We start from the raw sequence: 18,102 nt of genomic DNA, 5'->3' as shown, positions 1-18,102 counted from the left end.
TTTCCGTTTTCATTTCTATGTTTTCGTTTCTCATTGTGCTTAACGTTTTTTTTTTATGTCCTGTACACATATATGCATGTATGTATACATATAGATATAGGTATGTACATATATGTATGGATATATGCAAATATTTATATATTATTTATATTATTATACAGACAGCGAGACAGACAGACAGACAGACAGACAGACATGAATAAACAGATAGGGATAAATAGAAAGACAAATAAATAAATGAATGAAAAAGTTCAAAATTTAGAATTGGTTGAGGCGGGTAAAATTCGAGCCACTTATTAAACTTTATAACATTAATTATTAAATATATTAATGTTTATTTCTCATAAAATGGTGTATATTTAATTGACATTTAATTATTATTTACGATCATTTAAGGCAAACACAAGTAAAACGCAAATTCTTTTCACTTCAATGTTTTTGTCTATATTTAATTTTGATCTGCATATGTTTGTCAATTCACTATGATCTCTTTAAGGTAAACGAAATCAAAATTTTAAATTGGGGGGGGGGGGGTGAAACCGTGTTTTTTTTTTGCATATTCGTAATTCCCAACATCTAAAATGTAGGAATCTGAATAAAATTTTTTGAAAAACATGTTTTTCGAGGAGAGGTGCAATTCTGCATTAGCCCCCGTATATATATATATATATATATATATATATATATATATATACACATACATACATATATATATACATACATATATATATACATACATATATATACTCCGTTGCTTACGACGTCGAGGGTTCCAGTTGATCCAATCAACGGAACAGCCTGCTCGTGAAATTAACGTGCAAGTGGCTGAGCACTCCACAGACACGTGTACCCTTAACGTAGTTCTTGGGGATATTCAGTGTGACACAGTGTGACAAGGCTGACCCTTTGAATTACAGGTACAACAGAAACAGTAAGTAAGAGTGAGAGAAAGTTGTGGTGAAAGAGTACAGCAGGGTTCGCCACCATCCGCTGCAGGAGCCTTGTGGAGCTTTAGGTGTTTTCGCTCAATAAACACTCACAACGCCCTGTCTGGGAATCGAAACCACGATCTTATGACCGCGAGTCTGCTGCCCTAACCACTGGGCCATTGCGCCTCCACTTATGTATATATATATACAGTCCTCAGTCAAATCGTCCAACCCATGCTAGCATGGAAAGCGGACGTTAAACGATGATGATGATGATGATGATGATGATGATGATGATGATGATGATGATGATGATATATATATATATATATATATATATATATGTATGTATATATATATGTATATATATATATATATTCAGTTAACATATGCGTTTTACTACATTTACTAAATTTATATATATATCATCATCATCATCATCGTTTAACGTCCACTTTCCATGCTAGCATGGGTTGGACGATTTGACTGAGGACTGGTGAAACCGGATGGCAACACCAGGCTCCAATCTAATTTGGCAGAGTTTCTACAGCTGGATGCCCTTCCTAACGCCAACCACTCAGAGAGTGTAGTGGGTGCTTTTACGTGTCACCCGCACGAAAACGGCCACACTCGAAATGGTGTCTTTTATGTGCCACCCGCACAAGAGCCAGTCCAGGGGCACTGGCAACGATCTCGCTCGAAAACCCTACAAGGCCAGTCAGGCGGTACTGGCAACGGTCACGCTCAGGATGGTACATCTCATGTGCCACCCGCACAAGAGCCAGTCCAGGGGCCCTGGCAATGATCTCACTTGGCTTGCCAGGTCTTCTCACGCACAGCACATTTCCAAAGGTCTCGGTCAGTAGTCATCGCCTCGGTGAGGCCCAATGTTCGAAGGTCTTGCCTCACTACCTTAGCCCAGATCTTCCTGGGCCTACCTCTTCCACGGGTTCCCTCAACTGTTAGGTAGTGGCACTTTTTCACACAGCTATCCTCATTCATTCTCACCACATGTCCAAACCAGCGCAATCGTCTCTCTTGCACACCACTACTGATGCTTCTTATGTTCAGCTTTTCTCTCAAGATACTTACACTCTGACGGGTATGCACATTTACATTACACATCCAGCGGAGCATACTGACTTCATTCCTTGCGAGCTTACGCATGTCCTCAGCAGTCACAGCCCATGTTTCACTGCCATGTAGCATGGCTGTTCGTACACATGCGTCATACAGTCTGCCTTTTACTCTGAGTGAGAGTCCCTTTGTCGCCAGCAGAGGTAAGAGCTCTCTAAACTTGGCCCAGGATATTCTTATTCTAGCAGTTACACTTTCAGTGCACCCACCCCCACTACTAACTTGGTCACCCAGATAGCGGAAGCTATCGACTACCTCTAGTTTTTCTCCCTGGAATGAGATAGAAGTTGTTTCCTGTTTGTTTACAGTGTTTATTGCACCTGAACATCTGCCACATACAAAAACTAACTTCGTAGTTAATCTGCCTTTGATATTGCTGCACCTCTTATGTGTCCATAGCTTGCACTGGGTACATCTTATAGAGTTACTACCTACTCCTTTACTGCATACTGAGCAGGGCCATCTACCTGAAGGGGTTTGTGTTTTATCTACCTTCCTACTTATTACGATTTTGGTTTTTGCTAGGTTGACTCTAAGGCCCTTCGATTCTAGTCCTTGCTTCCACACCTTAAACTTCTCCTCTAGTTCTGATAGTGACTGCGCAATTAGTGCAAGGTCATCAGCATAGAGGAGCTCCCAGGGGCAACCTGTCTTGAATTCCTCTGTGATCGCCTGGAAGACTATGGTAAATAAGAGGGGGCTGAGGACGGAACCTTGGTGGACCCCTACCTCCACCCGGAATTCATTACTGTACTCATTTCCAACCTTCATCTTACTGATAGCATCTCTGTACATGGCTCGCACAGCTCTCACTAACCATTCTTCTATCCCAAGTTTCCTCATTGACCACCAGATAAGGGATCGGGGGACCGTCAAAGGCTTTCTCCATGTCAACGAAGGCCAGGTACAGAGGTTTATCCTTGGCTAGATATTTCTCCTGCAGCTGTCTCACTAGAAATATGGCATCAGTGGTGCTTTTACCTGGCACGAACCCAAACTGCATCTCATCTAAATTGATTCGCTTCCTAATTAGTTGGGCTATGACCCTCTCCGTAACTTTCATAACCTGATCTAACAGCTTGATGCCTCTGTAATTATTAGTATCTAAAGCGTCACCTTTACCTTTGTAGCAGTTTACTATGGTGCTGCTACACCAGTCATTGGGTATGACTCCTTCGTGTATCACCTGGTTCGTAATACGGGTGACTAGGCTGTAGCCAACACTGCCAGATATTTTGAGCATCTCTGCAGTGATTCCTGATGAGCCGGGGGCTTCCCCTGTCTTCATACTCTTAATTGCTTTATCTACCCTGGTACTGTCAACTCGGATAGCTGGTCCCTCTGTTGGGTCGACATACGGCAGGCTCTCTTTCTCCCATTCATTCTCTTTATTAAGCAATCTATCGTAGTGGCATCTCCAGACCTCTTTCTTTGCAGCCTCATTTAGTGCAAGCGTACCATCATCCATGCGAACACATTTCTCTCCTACAACATCACTATTCTCTCTCCTACACTGTCTTGCAACATGAAATACCTCGAGTCTTTGGTCCTCACGGCGCAGAACATTGGCAAATCTTTTCTTATCTGCTTCCCCTCTGGCTAAATAAACCTGTCGCCTAGCTTCCCTTCTGGCAGATTGGTACAATTCCCTGCTACCACCGTTCTTCCAGTCCTTCCAAGCCTGTTTCTTTTGTCTAATAGCCCCGTCTACATCCTTGTTCCACCACCACGTTACTCTGGGTCGAGAGGGGACTTTATACCAGCCACAGATCTGGTCTGTGGCTCTCAACAGGTTGTCCCGCAGAAATCTCCAATTGTCTTCCATGTTGTATGATGTGTCCCCTTCTATTTCGTCAAATGCTTCAAGTAACTTGTCTCTAAGTCTCTGTCCATTTGCAGGGTCTTTAAGTTTCCATACCCTTCTCCTCCAGGCCGGTCTACTCCTGGGTACCCATATTGCCTTGATCTCGAAGTCGCTAACTACTAATCTGTGTTGGGGTGTACATTCTTAGCCAGGGAGGGTTTTGGCATTTATAAGCCTCCCTCTTTCTCTAGTTCTCGCGAGGATGTAGTCGATTTGGCTAGAGTGTCTGCCGGATTGGTAGGTGACTAGGTGACAGGCAGGTTTCCTGAAGTTGGTATTGCAAACCATAAGATCGGTTGCATCACAGAACTCCAGCAGTCTGGTTTCCTCCTCGTTGCGGGAACCAAAGCCATAGCCTCCATGTATGCCATGGAAGCCTCCAGCATGACGTCCGACATGACCATTGAAGTCACCAGCCACAAATAGAAGGTCTCTGTCTCTTGTCGACGAGGTAGTTTGCAAGAGGGTGTCATAGAATTGGTCTTTCAGACCACTCAGCTGGCAAAAATGGGTAACGCTGCGATGGACTAGCGTCCCGTCCAGCAGGGGAACACATACGCCATTGAAACTGGAAAACCGGGCTCATGAGCCTGGCTAGGCTTTAAAGGGGTGCATTTATTATATATATATATATATACAATTGGCTTCTGTACAGTTTCCATCAACTAAATTTACTCACAAGGTATTGGTCAGCCTAGAGCTATAGCAGAAGACACTTGCCCAAGGTGCTGTGTAAAGGAACTGAACCTGAAATCATGCAGTTGCTAAAAGATAGCTTCTTAACCACACAGCAGCTATGTATGTAAGTACTTTTGTTTGTTTGTATGTGTGTGTGTATGTATGTATGTATGTATATGTTTGAGACAGTAAGAGGGGGAAAACTATAAGGTGGTGATAAGTTCCCAATTATTTGAGGCTACAAAACAAGTTTAATTTCAAGTTCAGCCATTTTGTTCCCATTTAATCTTTGTACCTGGTTCATAAAGGTTATGGGTACTGCTCTTTCTTTAAAAACAAACAAAAAAACGATAGTATTAAGTAGTTGACAAACAGTTCTACATTTAGATATAACCTATAGCAGGATCTGAAGTCTGCTAGATTATAAAATACTTATCAATGTGTTAAATGCTTGTGAGTGTATATGAACTGCTACCCTACTGGTTTGCATGACAATTTGCTTATGACTCAGTTAACAATAACCCCAAACATAAAACATGAAAAGTGCATAAAGTAGTAGTTGAGAATATAATGTTAGCAGGTTACCTTGCCACAGAGTGAAGAACTGCCAGCAAGCTGGAAAAGAAAAGAAAAACAAGTACAAAATATAAGTATTTTAAAACTAGAGAAGAAATAAGCAATGGTTTTCTTATTAAATCTAAATAAACAATTTCTGAAATATAATATTAAAAACTATGAGACATGCTGTACCTTTAACTGGTAATTGTTTTTCCTTTGACAAGACTGGAATTTTAGAAAAGGGATAAATAAGAATCTGTAGCTGTCATAACTTCCCAATAGAAACTAGCAAACAGTGGAGAAAGTTGACTTCAACTGAAAATCAAAACTAACCAATGATAATAGGCAGAGGCATGGCTTTGTAGTAAGACGTTTGCTTTCCAACCACATGATCTCAGGTTCAGTCCCAATGTGTGGCACCTTGGGCAAGTGTCTTCTGCTTTAGCCCTGTGAGTGAGAATGGAAACTGAAAGAAGCTCATTGTATATACACACACATATGTGCATGTGTATGTATGCATTACAGCTTCCTTGTCTTGACTTTATATGATCTAAATCATGCTTGCATGATTTAGATCACATGAAGTGAAGATATTTTTCTGTGAAACATGTCTAGTCATGGAGAATATTATCTTAGAAACAGGTAAGAGTTGGCAACAGGAAGGGCATCTGGCTGAAGAAAATCCACCTTAACAAATTTCACCTGACCTATGCAAGCATGGAAAGGTGGATGTTAAAATGACAATAGTGATGATGATGGTGATGGTTTCAGCTGAGGAGTTACCTCTTGGTCGTTGCTACTAACCATAAAAGTACAGAGCAAACACCTTTGATCTGTTTAATAATGTCTTTTCATTCACTGTAAAGCTAATTTTTTTAAGAGGAAGCAGTACAATTATTAATAATCTGAATCAACCTCATTATATTACCAGTACCAGGCGCAGTCCCAGGAATTTTTCAAAGGGAGGGTACAAGGTCAGAAGGGAATACAATTCCAGGAGAAAAGAGGGTAATAACATTATTTAGAAAGGTGCATTTCTTTTCTTGAGTGGGGCGGGGGACATGTGCCCCTCATTCCCCCCCTCCTTGGATCCTCCAAGTACTTATTTTATGAACTTCATAGGGTTGAAAGGCAAAAATCAACCCAGGTAAGATCTGAATTCTGAATGAACAGGGATGCAATTAAAAGCTATAAGGTATTTCATTCAGCATTTTACCACTTAATTCAATTTCCCCAACCTTATTTTCTTTTTTAAATCAATATTACAAAGAACATATTCACAAGATATTTCTAGAAAATACAGGAGTCATTCAACAGACATTAAACCCCAATTCTATATAAAATGTATGATGTTGCGTGCTAGTGAGACATAAAAACAAGATGAAGCAACCATGGTCAGTGTTTATAATGTTAACCCAACACAAAAAGTGAGTGCATGTCACTGAAGAATGTAACTGGGTACAAAAGATATTGGTCCATGTGCAGACAATGGATGGACAAATGAATAACTCAAACCACAAATTTTCATTTCACTTTAAACAATCATTAAACATAGCATCCAAAATCATACAAAATTTAAGAAAAAGTTTATATATCTCTCTACTGTGAAACAAATACAATATCTACTTGGCTCTGAAGGTTAACACCCCTACAGTATAATTTTATAGTATAATAAGGCATTTATATTACACGTAAACAATTATATAATAATAAGTCCTTTAGAAATGATTAAAATGTTACTAACAGAACTAAAGAACAAACTCGAAAATTATTTTCAGGGTAGACTTGGAAGATTACATTTAGAATAAAGTAATTCACATTCTCTACAGTATGTCAAATAATTTTCTTCACACAATAATTGCCAAATGTATATCACCAGATGAGTTTATTCCGAACACACACACACTGAATAAATGAGAGAGAAATTGAAGACAAATGAAACCAAACTAGGTCAAAAATCATGATTTTTAAATGTCAAAACCCACATATTCTTTCTCTTGGAGTTATAACCCCAAGATTTTTTTTTAAACAAAGCTAGAAATATTTTCTTACACTTAATTAATCCATGTATTCTACAAAATGATACCACATTTTCCTCAAAAAAAAAAAAAAAAGGAAACTGACGAATTTTAAAAACTTATATTTGATGATGATGCAAGAACGCTGATAATAATAAAAAATAATAACTTAAAGTCAAAAAATATAAAAGCATCAACTTTCATTCTAATTTAAAAATCCACAGTGGATATTCTGTTCTCTAAATGATGTGCATGAGTTGGGGTACTGTATTGTATTCCATTCTACAATAAGTACAAGGCCTGAAATTTTATGGGAGGGAGGGGCTAGTTGGTTACATTATCCCCAGTACTCAACTGGTACTTATTTTATCACCCCCCCCCCCCAAAAAAAAAAAGGATGAAAGGCAAAGTCAACCTCAGTGGAATGCAAAGACAGACTAAATACCACAAAGCATTTTGTTTGGAGTGCTTATGATTTTGACAGCTCATCACCTTGTTGGGTGGGAGGATGTATTACACTATGCATTAGAATTGTTATAGTACATATAAAAAAAATTAATATCACTGAAAAATATATTTGGTGATAAAGTACAGACTTATAATCACAACTATTCAATCTGACTACAAAAAGCAGTCCTCCATACTCTACAAGCATGCCAGGGACCAACATGGAGGCACACTGGGTCAACTTGACATCCGCATTTTGTCCAAGCACCCAAGGAGCCCAACACTCACACAAGTGCAGGAGTGTGTTCTCATAGGTGGAGTATCCCCAGTGCTAAATGGGAGATATACCTGGAAGGTGGTCATGCCCCAGCACTCACAGTTTATATATAGACAGGTAGAGTTGTTATGTAGGTGAATGGATGTGTAGGTGGACAAACAGGTATACACACACACGTGCACACATACATGCACAGGTTAAGACTGAAACACATGACCATATACACACGTGCACACACATGTAAAGACTGAAACATATGACCATGTACACATGTGCACGCTTCACTCACACAGGGACACATATGGAGACACACATCTATGCGTAGCAAATACATGTGGATGGTCACACGGACCCATACACATGGACATGCTCAAGCATGCACATGCAGGAAGATGGAGGTGCACACAAAGGTGCACACACACACACACATGCACACATGTACACGCACACAAACATAGACATACAGTGAGTGTGTTAAGTAGCAGGGCACTAAAAGAGAACGACTCTCCCCAAACACCATAAAATATGCTTCAACACACAAATTCACATAAAGAATCTTGCAAGCCAAATACAAAAACGAAACATAAAAGACTTTCTCTCTTTCCTGAGCGTCAAACTAATACACCTACTTGTTGTTCGTACACCTATCTTCGTCTTTTGTTTTTCTGTAAACTATATATATATATATATATATATATATACTGTTGTGTCTGGAGAGAGTCATTTTCTTATTGTGCCTTAAAATTTAACACACTCACCGTTAAAATTTCCACTTATTTCTTATTTTTATTTTCCTAAAATTTTCGTTGCGTCTTGCAACATTTTCAATAGTCTTGACTCTATTGAAAAGGTTGCAAGACGCAACAAAAATTTTAGGAAAATAAAAATAATAAGTGGAAATTTTAACAGTGAGTGTGTTAAATTTTAAGGCACGATAAGAAAATGACTCTCCCCAGACACAACAGAATATGCTTCAACACACGAAATCACATAAAAAATCTTGCAAATCAAATCCAAAAACGAAATGAGCGTCCAATAATACTATCCATATCACGTCCTCACTTTGTTGTTTTTTTGTTTTTTTGTTATTGTGTTTTTGAACTATATATATATATATATATATATATATATATAGCCCCCGCATGTTCATCATAATCCTCTAGGCAATATATATATATTTATAATTATACATATATAAGGATGGGCAACAAGTACAGCGAAGAATTCAGGGTACAAGCAGGGGTTCACCAAACGATCAGTCCTCAGCCCCCTTTTGTTCATCATAGCCCTCTAGGCAATATCCAAGGAATCTAAGACAGACTGCCCCTGGGAGCTCCTCTATGCTGATGACTTTGCTCTTATAGCTGAATCACTACCAAAACTAGAGAAGTTCCAGGTATGGAAGCAAGGTCTAGAATCAAAGGGCCTTAGAGTTAACCTCACAAAAACCAAAGACTTAGTAAGTAGGAAAGCAGACAAATCACAAATCCCTTCAGGCAGATGGCCCTACTCGATCTGTAGAAAAGGCATAGGTAGAAACTCCATAAGATGCCCCCAGTGTAAGCTATGAACACAAAAGATGCAGCAATATCAGAGGAAAGTTAACAGAGAAAGCTTTTGTATGTGGAAGATGCTATCTCTAGCAGACAGCTTCTGTTGTCTAGGTGACCAAGTTAGTAGTGGAGGTGGATGCTCCAAGAGTGCAGCTGTGAGAATAAGAATAGGCTGGGCAAAGTTCAGAGAGCTCCTACCTCTGCTGGCAAGAAAGGGCCTCTCCCTCAGAGTGAAAGGCAGATTGTTTGATGCCTGAGTGTGAACAGCTGTGTTACATGGCAGTGAAACATGGGCTGTGATAGCTGAGGACATGCATAGCCTTGAAAGAAATGAAGTTAGTATGCTTCGCTGGACGTGCAATGTCAGTGCGCATGTTCAACAGAGTGTAAGCATCTTGAGAGAAAAGTTAGGTATAAGAGGTATCACACTGCATTGTTATGATCATGTGATGCATATGGATGAGGACAGCTGTGTAAAGAAGTGCACCAATCTCTAACTGTAGAGGGAACCTGTGGTAGAGGTAGACCCAGGAAAATATGGAATGAGGTGGTGAAACATGATCTTCGAACTTTGGGCCTCACAGAGGCAATGACTAGTGACCGAGACCTTTGATATGCTGTGCTTGAAAAGACCAGTCAAGTCAAGTGAAATCATAGTCATGGCTGATGCTGGTGTCACATAACTGGCGCCTGTGCTGGTGGCATGTAAAAAGCACTTTTTGAATGTTGGACCTCATGAAGGCAAAGTGGCTGAGCTCCTTTTGAGTGTTGGCCTCACAGAGGCAATGACTGAGACCTTTAGCATTATGTCGTGCTTGAGATGAAGACCCATCAAGTTAAGCAAAATCGCAGTTGTGGCAGATACCAATGTCACGCAAATGGCACTCGTGCTGGTGGCACGTAAAAGCACCCATTACACTCTTGAAGTGGTTGGCATTAAGAAGGGCATCCAGCCGTAGAAACCATGCCAAATCAGACCAGAGTCTGGTGCAGCCTTCCAGCTTGCCAACCCTAGTCAAACCATCCAGCCCGTGCCAACATGGACAACGGACATTAAATGATGATGATGATGATGATGATGAGGATGATGATGATGATGATGATGATGATGATCTGCTTGTTCGTTCACCCATTATACATTAGTTGTGGAGATGGAGTGAGTGAGAGGTGGAGTGAGTGAGAGGTGGAGTGTACGTGAGAGAGAGAGAGGTGGGGAGGAGTGAAGAAAGAGGAGAGGAAAAATAGAGAAAGGTGATTAACATTAATACATGAAGGCCAAATGGTCATGTGATCTGCTGAAAGTAGAGGCAAAGAATGAGCGAAAACGACTGAGAGGAAAAGAGGCAGAGATATGCAGTGGGGTGGGGAAGGAATACTTATTACATGGTTAAAAAGTTAGCTGAAGGGAAAGATAGACAGAGAGAGAGAGGGGAGGCAGTTAAAGAGAGAGAGAAAGCTGGGAGAAGATAGCAGTGATGTATTAATATTGAAAAGTAATCTTTTGATTGGATTAAATTTTTTTATAGTGACCATTGCATACACATAAGTACAATTATTTATCATCTGCTCACTTAAAAAATTGATATTTGTTTATAAGGGTTAATTTAGCCTAAACTCTGAATTCACAAGAAACACAGTTGCAACCTTCCCAAGAAAGGATGCACAGATATAAAGCATGGATCAGAGAAGAATAGCAAGAAGATATGATAAAAAGAGGAAAAAGTCAACACCAGCAAAGACATGTAGAAATGAATGTAGATGAATGTCAAGAATATTTAAAGAAAGCTAAACTATGAATGCTATGAAGTCATCCTTTCTTTCTTAAATAGGTTCTCTTAATTTTTTCCATTCTGTGAAATTTCCACAGGTCCTACTAGCAGTATTTATTTTACTTATAAATAAAAAAAACAGAAATTCTATTGCATGTTGTTGTTGTTGGCACTCCATTGCTTACAACGTCGAGGGTTCCAGTTGATCCAATCAACGGAACAGCCTGCTCGTAAAATTAACGTGCAAGTGGCTGAGCACTCCACAGACACGTGCACCCTTAACAGTTCTTGGGGATATTCAGCGTAACACAGTGTGACAAGGCTGGTCCTTTGAAATACAGGCACAACAGAAACAGGAAGAAAGAGTGAGAGAAAGCTATGGCGAAAGAGTACAGCAGGGTTCGCCACCATCCCCTGCCGGAGCCTCGTGGAGCTTTAGGTGTTTTTGCTTAATAAACACTCACAATGCTCGGTCTGGGAATCGAAACCGCAATCATATGACTGCATGTCCGCTGCCCTAACCACTGGGCCATTGCGCCTCCACTCTATTGCATAACAGATATATATATATAGCATGTATGTCTAGATATATAATATATATGATATCTAGGTATATAAAATATATAGAATATAAATACATTTATCAATGATAGAGTAAAGCACAAGCATGTTTGTGTGGGTTAAGAAGGTCACTTTGCAACCATGTGGTTTAGGTTCCGTCCCACTGCACAGCACCTTCAGCAAGTGTCTTTTACTATAGTCCAGGGCCAACCAAAGCCTTGTAAGTGAATTTTGTAGATAAAAACTGTGTGGAAGTCCCTTGTATGTATGTGTGTGTGTGTTTGGGTGTATGTGTCTATCTTTCATCCCTACCACTACTTAACAACTAATGTTGGTCGTTTTACATCCCCATAACTTAGCAGTTCAGCAAAAAAGACTGATAGAATAAATAACAAACTTAAAAATAAAAAATAGACTGGTGTCTATTTGTTCAACTAAACCTTTCAAGGTGTTGCCCCAGCATGACCACAACCCAATGACTGAAAAAAGAAAAAGATAAATGACATTAAGGGAAATATAGAAAGGTTTTCATGTTGGAGATGAGATAGATATATAAGCAAAGAAGCTTTCATATTGACATTTCATGAACAAGCAGTGGCTAGCAGCCTTGGTGTAATGATTAACATCCAGATTGAGCAGACTCGTAATTCATTTCCCATAGGCATCTCTGAATACATATTTTTCTATCAAGAATCTCTGCATGTAAAGTACCTAATTTAATTTAATGCTTATAATAATAAATATTTTCTCATCGAGAATTAGTAAGCCCTCATGTTCTATGGTATATTACATAACTTTCTTTGAATACTAAGCACTGAATTCCACAAATAATCCTTTTAAAGTATTGCCATATATATATATATACATATATATATCCTTTTGTTGTTTACACCACCTGTCCTCGTCTGTTGTTGTTTTTTTCGTACATTCTCCCATATATATATATATATATATATGTATATATATATATATATATATATATATATATATATATATATATATATATATTAGAGAGAGAGAGAGAGAGAGAGAGAGATGTGTATGTATGATAATGAACACACACTGTTGACAGGCAAATTACTGCAGTTTTCATCTGCGATAAAATCTATTATGGACATAAAAACATAATACATACTGGAGGGAGACAAAAACATTGTCCTGACACTGGCCAACAAGAACACAACAAGGCTGAAATAAATCTGACACTTTTGCTGGTTGCTGCTGCCGAGATGATTTTTCATCTCCCTCTGATATATATATATATATATATATATATATATATATATTGTGAACTTTAGGTTAGTTAAAATCTCTTTGTGACATATCTCAACTGCTAAAGGCAAATTCACTGCAGTTACCATGAAGAAAAAATTCTCTCTTATTGTACAATATATATCAATATCTATAAAACAGAAGATGTTTGTGTGTGTGTGTGTGTGTGTACGTGAATGTGGTTTATGCACGTCCACAAATTAGCACGCATGTCGCTCCAATTTTAGGAGAAGATTCGGAATGACCCTATGTGCATTCTAGTGAACTTTCTCTCTCAGAGGTACCCGCGTATACCTGTAAAAATCGATAAACTTTTACCAATTTTGAAGTTTGTTGACATGGCGAAGTCAAATCTGTGCGTACGCGCTGAAGTAGAGAGAGAGAGAGAGAGAAAGAGAGAGAGACAGAGAAAGAGAGAGAGAGAGAGAAAGAGAGAGAGAGAGAGAGATTGTATGTTTGTGAGAGGGAGGGTGAAGGAGAGATACATTTCTTTGCCAGCGTCTGTGTGGTAAGCAGCAATCAAACAGAAAAAGATACCCTCTCTCTCTCTCTCTCTTTCTCTCTCCCTCTCTCTATCTCTCCCTCCCTTACATACACATGCCAGTTATCTCTCTTTCTTTCTTTCTTTCTCACACACACACACAGCAACATTACACACAAAACAGATGTTGCCAAAAAGAAATAGACGCTATCTTTTTATAGTGAGTATGCCAGACAGAAAGTGTGGTGTATATGTGAAGTTGTTTTGTTAGTGTGAGAGAGTAGCATGTGTGTGTGTGTAATGTTGTTGTGTGTGTGTAATGTTGCTGTGTGTGTGAGACAGGGAGAGAGAGAGAGAGAGAGAGAGAGAGAAAGAAAGAAAGAAAAAGAGAGAGATAAATGTGAGTAAGGGAGGGAGAGAGATAGAGAGGGAGAACGCGCTCTCTCTATCTCTGCCGAATTGATGTAAACAAACCCATGTGGTCTGATTTTCACGTTTCTAGGTATTGTACCGTAAATCGCCATTTCCAAAATATATTTATTTCAAATCATTTATCCGTATATATATGTAAGGCAAGGTGTGTGTGTTTTGTTGATATACGGACAACACACGCACACACATACGAACATGTATGCGTACAAAAAATATGTATGCAATTGGTGTACATACGTGCGTGTGTGTATGTGTGTGTTGCTCATATAAATAAATATATATATATATATATATATTTATATAGATAGGATGATAAATTGAATATTAATTCAATTTAAAACCAAGTGGCCTAGCATATAACAAATCTGAAAATTCAGAAAAAATTGTATTACACGTGTATAAGGGATGACCACTAGGTGGACATCCAATATGCTAGAAAGAGGTCATCAACGACCCAACCACAAAGAAAAATAATGTTCTCCGGGTTCCTAACCCATGAGCAAAGAGGGGTTAGATGATGGCGGTGGTGTTTTCAAAGGGATGGCATGTGTAACCTGATCACCTCTGCCGATCAAACTCTCAACCCATGCACTCCAGTTGCAACACGGATTCTGCCCAAATTTGACGTCATGTTACTTAGTTTGGTTTGAAATAAAGAACTTGATTAGCTTAATCCCGGGCAAAGCCGGGCTATACTGCTAGTCATATTTTAAAACACAGCATCCATAAGAGATTTCATCTCAAACAAAAACTGCCAGTAACTTGCCTGAGTGTTTACATTAAGTATGATTCATAGATAGCTATTTTAATTTGATACTTAAATTGTGTACACTGTACTGCATTATAAATACACACACACACACACATATAGACAGAGTGAGAGAGAAAATACATTGTGTAACACTTTTGAGTATCCCAGTTGTTCTATCAATTAAACTATTTACACACTGAATTAGGATGTAAGTGGCTGAGTATTTCACAAACATAAATATTCAGACAGAATCAATTCAACACAGAGTATGACAAGGCTAAGCCTTTAAATTGAAAGTACACTTTGTCTGACAAGCTTCAACATAGTTTCCATCTACCTATTTTCACTCACAAGGCTTGAGTTGACATGAGGCTATGCTAGAAGGCATTTTCCCCAGGTTCTCACACACCAGGAGTGAACCCGATACGTGAGATTGAAAGTCACAACCCACTTAGCTGAACCTACTTTTGTGGGTGTGTAGTTGAGAAGCTTGCTTCCGAACCAAGTGGTCTTGAGTTCAGTCCCACTACACAGCACCTTGGGCAAGTGTCTTTTGTGATAGCCTTGAGTCAACCAAAGCCCTATGAGTAGGTTCAGTAGGCAGAAACTGAAAGAAGTCCATCCTCTCTCTCTCTCTCTCTCTCTCTCTCTCTCTCTCTCTCTCTCTCTCCCCTGTCTATCATTTAATGATTGTAAACAAATATCATCATCATACAAGCAATGCTTTTGTTTTCAGTCTTCCATGGAAAACATATCTGGCCATTGGAAATATTATCTTGCTTAAAAACTGATGAGGGTTGGTGGTAGGAAGGGCATCCAGCCATCAACAAATTCCATCTGATGCATGCATGGAAATGTAGGCATTAGATAATGATAATATATATATATACATATATATATATATATATATATATATATATATATATATATATATACACACACACACACACATACAGAACCACAGTATGGAATTATACGATGGGAAACAAGGTAGCTGCCAGTCTGTGGTTTACTCGTATAATGACCATTTCTTTTACTACTCTCTCTGTTTTACCAATATTTGGGTAAGTTCATTCTTCTGTTAATTTAACCCTAATTAAGTTTAAGTTATCAGTATGCAGAAAAATAATTGTTTGTTGGGCTTTATCTAAGATTAAGAAGAATAATGTAAAGAATTAGATTTTATGAATACAGGCGCAGATTCTGGGTTCAGTCCCACTGCATGGCACCTTGGCCACCTGACTAAAACCTATTGAGTGGATTTGGCAGATGGAAACTGAAAGAAGCTTGTTGTATATGTGTGTGTGTCTTTCTGTTTGTGTCCACCACTATCACTTGACAACCGGTGTTGGTGTGTTTACATCCCCATAACTTAGCAGTTCAGCAGAACCAATCAATAGAATAAGTACCAGGCTTTAGAAAAAAAAAACACTAGGGTTGATTCATTCTAATGATTGAAACAAGTAAAAGATATATAAATATGTGCTAGTTGTTGTTTGAGCATATTTTATGTCACAGAATTGTGCAAACAAGGAGAAAAAAAAGGGGTTATTTAATACACATTGTGTATACACATTGAGTTTTATACAATTTATTAGGAGCTTAAAATGTTCTTAATCAAGTTTCACAACCAACAAATATTGTTGTATACAAGACCTGTTGAGTCAAGTAAAACCAAAATCGTAGTTGTGGCCTGTGCCCCCTGACTGGCTCCTGTTCCAGTGGCTCGTAAAATGCATCACCAGAACGTGGTAGTTGCCAGTGCCCCCTGACTGGCTCCCGTGTCCATGACACATAAAAAGCACCATCTGAATGTAGTCAATGCCAGATCTGCCAGACTGGCTCCTGTGCCGGTGGCATGCAAAAAGCACTATCCAAACGTGATCGATGCCAGGGCTACCTAACTGGCTCCTGTACCAGTGGCACGTAAAAAACACCCACTACACTCTCGGAGTGGTTGGCATTAGGAAGGGCATCCAGCTGTAGATATATTGCCAGATCAGATTGGAACTTGGTGCAGCTGCTGGCTTTTCAGACCTCAATCAAACAATCCAACCCATGCCAGCATGGAAAACAGACATTAAACGATGAAGATGGTGATGATTGATGTGTATATATGACTATATATATGTCAATATATATATATGACAATATATATATATATGGCAATATATATATATATGTCCAATAACGGACAGAGTCAACGTCTATTGAAGAGGTTGCAAGAAGCAACAAAAATTTTAGGAAAATAAATAAGTAAATGAGTGGAAATCGAACCAGTGAGTGCGTTAATTAATGAGGCATTAAAACAGAATGACTCTCCTCAGACACAACAAAATATATATACACATATATATATTAATGCAAAGAAAATGGAGAATGTATGCATAGAATAATCAATATATTTATTATAATAATCAATTCATGTTGCCTGTATGCATTTTGGTTTAATTGAATCTCATTATGAATTTGAAAAAGCAAAAACCTTCATCAGGGCAAAGAGTAGAAGTCGACTGTTATTTTTTCATACACTTAACAGATGGAGAGTTCATTCTAATTGAATTGTAGTCTGTGCATCTTAGAATTCAAGACGCACAGACTACAATTCAATCAGAATGAATACTCCATCTGTTAGGATGTATGAAAAAATAACAGTCAATTTCTATTCTTAGCCCTGATGAAGGTTTTTGCTTTTTCAAATTCATAATGCAATTTAACAGCATAAGTATGGATTTTAAGTAATTAAACTGAAATGCACAGAGGCAACATGAATTGACTATTATAATAAATATATTGATTACTCTGTGTATACATTCTCCATTTTCTTTGCATTGTTAAAATTTTTTCTCCTATATTGAAAGAATGGGAACGTCTATAGTGACAACTGGAATTTCAAGAGTGTAAGGTACTAATATCGAAGAAGAACCAACTGATAAGCACTAGTACATATGCACATATGGAATTTCCAGTATCGTTAATTGATATAAAATCAAACCAGTGTATGCTTGGATAAATATCCCTAGGAAAAAAACAACTTCTTTCCACACAGACATATATATATATATATATATATACTACATATGTGGGAAATTCTGTCTGTGAGTGTGTTTGTTTGTGGTGTTGTTAGCTAACTTCTACATCGTTTTATCGATTTTGATGAAACTTGACATGTAAGTAGAACTCATGTCTGGAAACCTCGTGACCTACTTAGATTGTTGAAAAAAATCGATAAGGCCCCTGGAAGGGATCCTTATATCTACTACATATAACTAATATATTTTATTTAAACACCCAAGGGAAATAACCCATAGCATCTGCACTTACAATTGTCAGTTCTTAGCAAAGTGATGAATATTTGATTCTCACAATCAGCGG

At 38.5% G+C, this 18,102-nt stretch overlaps 1 protein-coding gene across 8 annotated transcripts in view; it reads right to left on the bottom strand.

Moving 5' to 3' along the window:
- Window positions 1–18,102, bottom strand: part of LOC106874115 (uncharacterized) — a 164,398-nt gene that overhangs the window by 19,744 nt on the left and 126,552 nt on the right. For 5 of the 8 annotated variants that reach the window (XM_052971161.2, XM_089358589.1, XM_089358591.1 and 2 more), the window contains exon 2: window positions 5,194–5,223. The exons of 1 other annotated variant lie outside the window; for it this stretch is intronic. In XM_052971161.2, coding sequence (XP_052827121.1) covers window positions 5,194–5,223 — 30 coding nt within the window. Of the gene's footprint in view, window positions 1–5,193; window positions 5,224–12,231; window positions 12,271–18,102 lie in introns of all 8 variants that reach the window. 2 more of the 8 variants (XM_052971164.2, XM_089358590.1) reach the window with 1 other exon arrangement.

This window comes from Octopus bimaculoides, chromosome 10 (assembly GCF_046866305.1).
Source record: "Octopus bimaculoides isolate indiv1 chromosome 10, ASM4686630v1, whole genome shotgun sequence".
Classification (NCBI taxonomy): domain Eukaryota; kingdom Metazoa; phylum Mollusca; class Cephalopoda; order Octopoda; family Octopodidae; genus Octopus; species Octopus bimaculoides.
Note: the sequence above shows the minus strand (reverse complement) of the source record. Positions and strands in the feature narration are given on the sequence as shown.